At 33.9% G+C, this 11,672-nt stretch overlaps 1 protein-coding gene across 4 annotated transcripts in view; it reads right to left on the bottom strand.

Moving 5' to 3' along the window:
- The window catches only part of LOC114330596 (uncharacterized), a 128,720-nt gene that overhangs the window by 46,840 nt on the left and 70,208 nt on the right, over window positions 1-11,672 (bottom strand). For all 4 annotated transcript variants that reach the window (XM_028279993.2, XM_028280001.2, XM_028280012.2 and 1 more), the window contains exons 2-8: window positions 10,969-11,039; window positions 7,093-7,190; window positions 6,848-6,981; window positions 5,268-5,489; window positions 4,610-5,206; window positions 3,175-3,195; window positions 2,304-3,014 (exon numbers count right to left, since the gene is read on the bottom strand). In XM_028279993.2, coding sequence (XP_028135794.2) covers window positions 2,304-3,014; window positions 3,175-3,195; window positions 4,610-5,206; window positions 5,268-5,489; window positions 6,848-6,981; window positions 7,093-7,190; window positions 10,969-11,039 — 1,854 coding nt within the window. The remainder of the gene's footprint in view (window positions 1-2,303; window positions 3,015-3,174; window positions 3,196-4,609; window positions 5,207-5,267; window positions 5,490-6,847; window positions 6,982-7,092; window positions 7,191-10,968; window positions 11,040-11,672) is intronic.

Raw genomic sequence — 11,672 nt, 5'->3', positions numbered from 1 at the left:
CAGAGAGGACGGAATAAGAATAGACAAAATAAGCAACAGAATGGAAGTAGAATGCTCAATTATAAAAAAAGTTAGAAAACAGAGACCTCAGTGGTACGGGCATGTACAAAGCATAAGGGAGACGAAAAGAATATTGAACCGGGACCCACCGGGAAGAAGAAGGAGAGGAAGAGTTGCTACAAAGTGGAAAACGTACATAGAAAATGCTAGGATAGGTAGAGACCTCAGAGAAGGTGACTGGGATAATAAAGTACTGTGGAGGACAAAAACCGTGAACTCAGAATTGGAAAACGCCGAGGAAGAACTAAACATTTGTTTACTTTGAGGACTGTATTTTTCTGCTGTACCTATCAGTTGGAATGGAATGCTGTTGCAATAATCTGAGTCATTAGAAATAAGGCTCCTCAAAAATTATAGTTGTAGTAGTAAATGTAGTTTTAAATTAACATTAACTGGATACAATTTGTCACCATATTTTATTTACCACGTCTAATCTAAAAATAGGTTAAAGGTTTCAGTTGTTAAACTGATCGTTTTTAAAATATTACAGTGAAGTTAGTGGATTATGTCAATTAGTGTGTTGATGTATTAACTATTCTATTTTGTATTTGTATATCTAAATTATAAAGACTGTGCTAATCAAAATAGAAAGTTATAGAACAAAACTTGGTTATTGAACCAAAAAATATTGTTTCACTCTATAATTTTTCGACAAATAATGAATCACCCTATAGTTTGGAGAGAATAATAAATAAAATGCATGTTTATTTCCCTTCCATATATCTATAAAAATGGTTCATAAAACAAAATTTCAATAATTTTTGATAAATTCGTTAAAAATCAAACAATTAATTCAATATTTACATCATTTTTCAAAAACATAACTTTTGGGTCACCCTGTATATACCTACTAGTTTAACTAATTAGGAAACATACCAAATAACTAACTAATCTAAATAACTAATCTACCAAGTAACTAATTAACTAACTCGGTAACTAACTAACCAACTGACTAAATTACAAACTAAATATACAGGGTGAATTTTTAATACGACATTGCTCGATAACTCCATTATGGTACAGAATATCCAAAAAGGTATTTTAGTTTTCAACAGGGTGATTACCTAATGGTTCTACTTGGTAAACCTTTTTCTTCTTTAACGGTCTCTTAATCGGAAGTTAGACATCATCGTCACTATTTTTACTCTATCTACCGGTGATCTGAAGAGTTCTATTGAACTGCAGTTAAACCAGTTCCTTACATTTTTCAACCATGACACTCTTCTTCATATACTCCTTCTTCCTCTTATCTTTCTCTGTATTATCAATCTTACCATTATTGAAGTTATACTTCTTTAGCCGCGATTGAGAGTAAAATTTTTCATAAATCTGCGAGCATGCGCACACAGACAGTATGTAGTTCGTTTCTAATCTATCAAGATAGTATCTGTATCAGCGCAAATAAGTCATTAAAAGAATATATTAGTGTTTTTAGTAAATGTATTATTTATTATAATTTTTGTGTCTTTGAATTTCTTTTCTTCTGTAGTAAGATAATAAAATATGTAGGTATAAAATTTTTTATCACGATACCACTCAATCTATTTGTCACCGTGTTGTGTAATTATATCCGAAACTTACGTGTCAATTACAGGAAACGCGGTGGTCTAGTTGTTGAGCGTTCGGTCAGAGATCGAAAGGTCCCGGGTTCCAATCCTGGACGATTCATTTTTTTTTATTTTTGGTTGTTTTAATAAAAATTTTTTGAAAGTGGTAGATAAGAAAGTTAGTTTAATATTTAAATAGAATACAAATAACCTGTTAAGTATATTTACTTCGTTAAAATTATATAATAGAAGAATAACTTCTTACGTGCGTACAAAGTACACACACATTCTTTTTTTTTTCATATCGCTGTCCCCAGTCTGTTTATTTCTTCAACTGCACCTTTTCAGCTCGATGTAAACTTCTAACATTCCAAATCTCTACTTTGTAAGGTTTTCGCATGTTAACGACCGGGGAGGCTTTGCAGTCTTGTAATTTTCCTCCCCTACCAGATCTTGTTGCCCGAGCTTCAGGATCAGGAGTGTTTAGTTATGTTTTTGTTAGTTGTGATGATGTGATGTGATGAACAAAATGGTGGTAAACCTACAACTAACAAAAATCAAGATAATATTGAAATTTACTTTTTGGTATACACTGTATACCAAATACAGAAATTTATATGACATTCTGATTTTGATTAACACAATCTAATATTAGTATTTTATGTATTACACTAGTATTAATCAGAAATACACTACCTGCACTACTTCCAACGGTTGAAACTTGAATTTTGGAAAGTTTTTCGGTATTAGAGCTTGGTTCGGGTACAGATTTGGGTTCAGGTTCAGACTTGGGTTCGGGTTCGGACTTAGGTTCTGGTTCTGATTTAGGCTCTGGTTCGGATTTAGGCTCTGGTTCGGATTTAGGTTCTGGTTCAGATTTGGGTTCTGGTTCAGATTTAGGTTCTGGCTCTGATTTTGGTTCTGGTACTGAAGTAGGTTCAGGTTCGGATTTAGGTTCTGGTATTGAAGAAGGCTCAGGTTCAGATTTAGGTTCTGGCACAGAAGAAGGTTCAGGTTTAGAGTTAGGTTCCGGTTCAGATTTAGGTTCTGGCTCTGATTTTGGTTCTGGTACTGAAGTAGGTTCAGGTTCAGATTTAGGTTCTGGTTCTGATTTTGGTTCTGGTACTGAATTAGGTTCAGATTGAGATTTAGGTTCGGGTTCAGATTTAGGTTCTGGTGTTGAAGTTGGAATGGGTTTGAGAGCTTTCGGTTGAAGCCTCAATTTAGGTTTGAGATCCAACCTCGCTCTAGGTTCAGATTTAGGTTTACCGGTAGTAGGTTCAGGCGATGGAGCAGGTTCTGATTTGGGTTCGGGTTCGGGTACAGGAGTGAGATCTGGTTCTGCAGAAGGTAGAGTTGTTGCCTCTTGCGTTGTTTCTTGTTCGGTAGTGGGTTCTGGTACAGTTTCTAGAAGAAATTTAAAGACCAACCACCATTAGTTAGACAATATTACTGAAAATACTACAGTACTTGATTTGTGCACAACTTTACATAGTCTTTTCTATAAAAAAAACGTGGTTTTGCTAATTACAGTGCACCACTACCTGTTATGTGTTTCTCTACTTACCGACATCTCTTCTTCTTCGACCTATAATTAAAAAAACATGTTTAATATATCTATCATATTCTATTAATACAATAATAATGAAAAGAGAAACAATTGTTTTGTACAACACCAGAAGTTTCAACAGCGGAACATGGCGCAGAGGTTACAACCCAGACAATCTATTCGTTAGCGACAGGATTGGAGACCAGGTGACAAGAATCATTAGAAGGGCCCTCCCAAAAACACAACACAGCTGTGCAACATATTGAAGATGGTTTTGAATGGAAAGAAATAGGAGGAGGAGCGTTCATAGACCAAAAATCCACCTATGACCAAAACTCTACGAAACTACAAAAGATTTCCGACCTACAAAGTTAGGAGTGTCTCCTCTAGAATAAATGCTTCTACGTAAGACTCCAGACCACGAATAGTTGGTGGAGTGGCCAAAAAATGGACACCCACAGGGAAATGTCCTTGCGCCGATTATATACATCATAATTTTACAGGGAAAAATAGAAGAAAAGCGCGGACCAGGAAGACGAAGGAGATCCTGGCTGAAAAATCCACGTTAGTGATTCAACACAACAACCACAAATATTTTCAGAGCAGCAGTGTAAAAAGTAAAGATTGCCATGATGGTCGCTAACATCTGAATATGCAATACAAGAAGAAGATAGATAAAAAATATTCAGAGATAAGCTATACCAAATAAACGTGGAGTCAGACAAGGTTTTGTACCGAGCCCCATGCCTTTTAATATGTACTCTGAGGTAGGATTTCAAACCGTCCTAGTAAATCCTTTGAAAGTCCGGCTGAAAATTGGTATTAACCTTACTAAATCTTAATGATAATTAGGAGAAAAGCCGCACAATATAGTTTTTAATCATCTTTACGTAATTCTTTTACTCAAAACATTTTTGGAACAACAATCAACAAGAGTGAGTGCACTGAAAAAGAGATAGAGCAAAGGATCGTGAAAGGAACAAGGGTGATTGGATGCCTAAACCCGATGCTATGGTCAAAAGAACTATCAAATCAAAGAAAACATCTCATCTTTGACTCCATCTTTAAAAGTATAGTGCTCTATATATGCTCTAAACATGGCAACTTACTAAATCCCTGGATCGATACCTACTTGTCTTGGAAATGGACTTCTGGGGAAGATCAGCTAGAAAACCAAGGCTTGAAAGAATACAAAATGACCAAATCAGACATAGCATGGAAGTCAAGTCAACTATTATGGATGAAATTCAAAGAAGACATCTGATCTGGTATGGTCATGTATAAAGAATGGACGACGCCGCGCTGCCAAAACAAATTTTAAAATGGATGAAGGCAATGTTGGAAAGGAACCTTTACCCTGGCGAATGAAACGACCAACGAAGCTGGAAACTAGGAACCCGAAGGTGGAGAACGCTATAAAAAAATCCGAGATAATAAAAAAATTATAATTTACCTTGCTTTCTACTGACTTGAAATGATACACTAGTTTCTACAACATCACTGACGGGGAGAGCTCGTCGCAAAGCTGGAGATTGGGAAGCTGATCGTCTCGAGTAGAGCGATTTTCTGTATTTAGAGGGTTGCTGCGTCGTTGTCGGCTCCGGTTCAGGCTCACTCTTTGGTTCAGGTTCGCTCTTGGGCTCAGGTTCACTTTTTGGTTCCGGCTCACTCTTAGGTTCCGGTACTGTCTTAGGCTCAGGTTTTGTTTTGGGTTCACCATTACTCTTAGGCTCTGGTTCACTTTTAGGCTCTGGTACACTGGTAGGTTCTGGTTCGCTTTTAGGTTCAGGCTCACTTTTGGGATTAGGTTCTGCTTTTGAGTGATCCGAGCCCGAAGTGCCAACAGGTCCGATGATAGGAAAGTTTTTACAACTTTTGGTAAGAGATGTTGGTCTCCAACCAATCGCAGCGTAGCTGGTGCCGTTAACTACCAATACAGCTTCGAGCTCGTTGTGTTCTTTTAGAATCCTCCAATAAAGGCGGAAGGTTGGACTTAGTTGTTTTTCTGTGTATAGCTCTAAGTCGATTTCTGTTGTTCTAACTGCAGAACCTGAAACCAAGAAAATTTAAAAGTAAAATAATTATTATGAAATACATCTCACCTCACTTACGTTTAATACAACCTGGTCCATACCATCCCAATTGGCAATAACATTGTTGCTTTGGGAAAACGGTTCCACCAACATCTATACATTTGCCATGTTCTCCGCAATCACTATTCTCCACGCACTCGTCTCTGTATTGGCAAATTTCGCCATAATAAAGTCTATCACATTTGCACCTTCCGACTAGATTTTTACCATGGCCGCTACATGTTTCCCTGAATTTTCTTCCTAAAATTTTAATTATAGTTAAATTACTTCTTCTAAATACTTATCATTTATAAAAAATTTATTTAATATTAAGTATGGTCCGTCTAAAAAGTATCTAGGACTAAGGTTTGGTGAACTTGCTGGCCATATTGTGTTGTGTGCCTTGAAATTTCTAACAAAAAGGAAACGTGAACGGAATTGGTATACGAAGAGGACCAACTCGGTCTGAGTTAATAAATTTTAAAATATATAAAAAATAAACAATACACATCCTTTAAATGAAAGATATTGAGACATTCGATACGGGGAAATATAATCCGTTAATAAAACTACTGAGAACAAAGAACATCGACACACGGGATATAAGAATAATAAATAATCTGTATCATGAACAAGAAGCTGTCATAAGAATAAATATTTTAAAAACTAATAAAATAAAAATCAAAAGAGGTGTTAGACAGGGCTGTGTCTTGTCTCCATCGCTGTTTAATGCATACTCAGAGGAAATATTCCAAAACAGCATTAGAAGATGAAGTAGCAGGCATAAAAATAAATGGCCTACCCATATATAAGAAATTAGATATGCTGATGATACAATACTAATAGCAGAAAATATTACAGATCTACAAAAAATTTTAGATAAGGTTGTTGTAAACATACAGAAAACAAAATTCATGGTTATTTCAAAGAAAAATATTAGAAACATCAATCTACACGTAAAAAATAAGACGATAGAACGAGTTCAGAATTATAACTATTTAGGGACAAACAATAATGAAACGATTATACCAAAGAAATCAGAGTTATAATAGAAGAGGCTAGAAGTGCATCCAATAATATGAAACAAATATTATGTAGTAGAGACCTCAGCTTAAATCTTAGAAAACGAGTACTTAAGTGTTATGTATTTTCTATTCTTTTGTATGATGTGGAGACATGGACACTTAATAAACAATGTCTCAATGGATTGGAAGCATTTGAAATGTGGACATATCGAAGACTGCTGAGAATCTCCTTTAGAGACAGAATAACCAATGAAGAAGTACTAAGAAGAATAGAGAACATCAGGGTGATACTGGATTCCATCAAAATAAGAAAACTTCAATACTTGGATCATATAACACGTGGTGACAGATATGAACTCCTAAAATTAATAATGCAGGGAAAGATTCAAGGAAGACGCAGCTTAGGTAGAAGAAAAATGTCCCGGCTGAGAAATCTCAGAGAATGGTTTGGATGCAGCTCAACTGAACTCTTTCGGGCTGTAGTGTCAAAAGTTAGAATAGCAATGATGACTGACAACCTTCGTCGGGGAGATGGCACGTAAAGAAGAAGAAATGAAAGATCAGCATGAAAAACATTCAAAAACAAAAGCTTACTTGGCAATATGTCAACATCTGCGCATGACCAGAACTTATAGCTCTGTCCCCATTCAAGGGCTTGTCGTATCAGTCTTAATGTACAATTCTCACAGTTGAATTGGTTTGGCAACTGCACATGAAAGGATTGAGCTCTGAAATAAATAAAAATATTAAAATAAACTAATATACCTATTGTTTCATTCATACAAAACTGTTCTGACGTCACTATCTGTGACGTCAGAATAGTTTTGTCTTATACTTACGTGGCATCATTCGATACAAATTCGGAGCCTTGTATCGTTGGTGTCAAGTCTAGTACTGGCCTCTCTAAGAAGTCTAATAATTGAATTTTAAATCCTCCCTATAAATAAGAAAATAACTAATCAGCATTCTATACAGAAGTGAAGTTTTTGATCTAATATCTTGAAGCATTTTAATATGTCGTTTACAAATTGTTCTAGTACAAAAGATTTATATATCTAAAACTTGTTTGTTCAGTAAATGCCAAAATCATAAATGTTGCTTGAGGCCCTCTTCCATTAATGAATATGCTACGAAAATATTAATATTGTATTACATGCAGCAAATAAAAATGTTTTTGATTTGTCGAACCCCTCATATCATCCAAAGATGGACATTTTGCTCTGAAGGTATTTTCTTGTGGCATTTTTACAATTTTAACTATTTATAATGGGAAATAAGCCACAATATTATTAAAAAATGATTTTTATTAACGTTTCGACGCCCAAATCGGGTGCCGTTGTCAAAATACAAAATACTACTAACAGAAACAAAAATGTTGTTGCTTAGTAAAAAAAATTCTTCTAATAATTTATTTAATTTGACTCATTTATATCAAGGGACATTGCCTAAAATCGCAAAAATATATGTGTACGTGGGACAGCTAGGTGCAATGAACTGAATAATGCAACAAAATTTGACACCGGAAGCTTTTTGGCCCGAATATTAAAAAAAGTATATGCTAATGAAACATATCATTCAATAATTCTTCTTCTTCTTCTAGTGCCGACTCCACTAATGAACGTAGGCTATAACCATTGTAAATTCGTCTCTTTATTCTGCTTTTCTGAAATGAGTATGTGTGTTTAACTCGGTCCAGTTGCGAATAATTTTTAGCAAGGATATTTGTCGTCTACCAGGACCCCTTTTTCCTTCAATTTTACCCTTCATAATCAGCTGTAATAACTCGTAGTTGTCATTTCTAAGTATGTGCCCCAAGTTTGATGATTTTCTCTTTTTAATGGTGGTTAAAAGTGCTTTGTCTCTTCCCATTCTGTGTAACACCATCTTGTTCGTAATACAGTAATCGGTCCGCGGTATTCTTCTAAAAAGCCACATTTCAAAAGCTTCCAGCTTTCTTATGACGTCATGAGAAATGTCCAAGCTTCGACGCTATAAATAAGAAGAAGTGGTTATAGCAATATACCATGTGATATCGGTTTTGCATACTGAGTCTTTGGTTACTCATAAATTTCCTCATCTTCAAATAGGCTGCTCTTGATTGCTCTATTCTTGATCGAATTTAGATTTTCCTTGATCCAGACTCCTAACTATTTTATTTTGTCCACTTGTTCGATATCTTCATTTTTTATATGGATCCTTGTCACGACTTTACCTCTCTTACTGATCACCATGGTTTTTGTTTTCTTTTTATTTATACTTAAGGCCATCGGTGCATAATTCGCAAATATTTTACGGCTATCCCTACTTTTTCTGTCTCTACACGGAAAATTAAGTGTAGTAAAATTCTCACTGGTATGGATATGTAAACTTTACTTGACAATGTCATCATTAACTTTAAAGATGGCTTTTGAATGTTCTCGGATAAGTCACTTGTACAACTAATTACCTTAATTATTAATTCAGTTGATTAATATGATTATTTCATTCATAGGAGATTCTGACCAATAGAAAGCTACAGAAATCTGAATTAAATCGATAATTTTTGATAATCTCCCGTCGTTAAGTATATTACGTCAGATGCCCTTCGTTGCTACGAAAAAATACATTCAGTGACATTAATGACAATTAATGTTTTAAAAATTATAAAAGTGATGACTTTCAATCGTCAAATATTTATAAAAACTGTGTGTTTAATGGTACTTACATAAATAAATTACAATAAAATTTTGGTTTTGAACAGTTTTATTCATGAAATAATCGCAACAAATTGCACTCAACCTCTGAAATTAATATAGAATTTTTGCTCTCGTGACACTTTGACATAATTTCACTTTGACATAAAACTGTCAAAGTGTCACTCGGGAAAAATTCAATAATTTCAGAGCTCTTGTGCAATTACTACTGATAATTTTTTTCACGAACTATGTATTCAGTGATTGTAATAATTTATCTACTGTACAACAAAAACTAATAATCAATCGAGAAAAGAGAAAAAGTGATAAAGTGATTTTTTAATAAAATATTGTTACTATGAAACGCTTACAATTTTGAACATCTTTAACAACAAAATATTTGGATCACTGAATATATCCTGGTGTAGTCTCTGCTTGGATCTTCCATAAATAATAAACACTAAATAACTTTTTAGTTAATTCACGTCTTAAATCAATTATTTATCAAATACACTATCAATATTATTTAATCAACAACTCAAAATATTCCCGATGCCATGTCAAATATTTAAAATTGCCACTGTCTGACTGACAATATGCTGACAATATTCTATTCGACTGAGTGCGTTGTATGAAAAAGATAGATTTGGAAAATATTACCACCGACATTGTGTTCAGTTTTTTCGAATCCTGAAAAAACCAATAAATATTTTTGAAAAATTTAAACGCAGAATGAAAGACTAAATTATTACCGAGGGCCGAAAGTCCATGACAATAAATAAAAAGTTTATTTTGAATGAGATATTTGAAATTAAAAATCACACTAAATTATCTCTTAGTTTTTCACCCCTGTAACTTATTAAAATAAACATTATAGAAGTTCTCAGGGACTTTCGGCCCTTGTTAATAATGTAATCTTAGATTTTGCGTTTAAATTTTTCAAAAATACTTATTAATTTTCTCAGAATAGCATTGGAGCAGAAACTACGTACCCATCCCCTTTTAAACCAAATTGTTCTCCAGTATCATAAATTTTATTTAGTTCAATAATTAAGAACTCCTTCTTACTTCTAATTCTACTCCTTGAACTTCTGCTTTAAAGAACTTCTTCATTTTTGCTCCAACTATGAGGTGAAGTCAATAGTAAATGAATATTTTAAATACTTTTGCAACCGACGAATACGGTATAAAGAATGCGATAATAAGAAATACGTTTGAATATCTTTCAAGTATTTTAGAACGTTGATTATACAAAAGAGAGACCACGAAGTACTTGTCCATGTAAATCAAAAATAATTCTTTCTCTTATTACTGCAGGGAAGTTTTCATTGTCTTAGTATTGAGTTTTAACAGTTTAGTCAAAATTAACGTATCTTCAACTGAAATTTTGGTTAATTTCCACTAATAACAGTTTCAATTTATACCGCTAACGCTGTTTTGGAGTTATAGCAGGATAATCTGCTATCTCTTGAGCCTACGGTATACAAGGAAAGTAACAAGACCAGTGCTACACTTCAACCGTTTATGAGATCAAGTCAGACACTCCAGCGCCTCTTGAGTTATCTAGATCATGTTGTGGCATTATAATTTACTAGCCCTTACAACTTTTGGTTACAGCTGTTCCTATAATATTTTGAAAACTGTCATAATCGCCTATAGAATACGTCTTATTTCCATCTTCCTCTATAATTAAAAACGTCTAGGTGTACTTATATTAAAAGTGCATGAAACCATTGGTGTAATACAACTGCAGCAGTGCAGCTGCACTCCTTTTTTAAAGCAGCAATCAAAAATGTTTATATTGCTCTTCGATTACTAACTAGTTCTTTGTCAAGATGGTACATGACGTTAATTTATAAGTTTTGATGAGTGAAAAAATCTACAAACAGTGGTAAGTTTAATTATAATTAAACAAATAATTATTCCTTCTTAATTCATTTAAACATGATATTAGAAGATTTTTTTTCTATTCTCGGGGTCCTTTTCCAAGATATTAAAAAAATATAAACTAACTATTTAAAAAAGCCAAAAAGAAATACTTACCCTATGAGGATATCCTAGATGCCAGGTTACGTTAAATTTGCTACCTTCTAATAACGAAGTCTTAATATTTCCTGCAACAAATTAAAATATGTCATTATACATGTAAATGTTTAGATGATTATTTCATAATTATATAGCTCATCCAAAGTGTTGTATAAAAAATTATAAATACACTACACATAACTGAAAATTAATTTACAATTTCAATGCAATTATGTATTTAGCTCATCTCTGCGTAAAGGTTGCAGAATCAATTGACCATGAGTTAATTTGAAACAACCTTCTCCTCAGTCGATAAGCTTACCTTAGAAATTGGTCGTTTATAAAAATCGAGCAAATTGGTACTGTTAAGGTAAGGTCAATATTAAAGACATTTCAGAACGAAAATGGTTTTTAAATTAATTTTATTATTACAAGAACATTATACACCATGGATCTTCGCCCAAGAGATTTTGGGTTGCGATATCTCTATTGAGATTGAGGTTGCGATTTTCTACGTAGAAATATAAAGACAAAACTGTTAACAACTATGCTGTTAACCCAATATTTACCTTATTTTAATGAACAAATTTTCGTTGTCAGAACAGCGGAGGCGAGAGAATAGATCAGACGGCAGAGGTAGATGAGATTAAACCAAGAATCATATTATCATGCCCGTACCGTTCCGGCACGTAGCGTTTCGTTTCCGAAAAATATTGATTTTA

The sequence above is a fragment of the Diabrotica virgifera genome, chromosome 6, assembly GCF_917563875.1.
Source record: "Diabrotica virgifera virgifera chromosome 6, PGI_DIABVI_V3a".
Classification (NCBI taxonomy): Eukaryota; Metazoa; Arthropoda; class Insecta; order Coleoptera; family Chrysomelidae; genus Diabrotica; species Diabrotica virgifera.
This window is presented reverse-complemented; position numbering and strand designations above follow the sequence as displayed.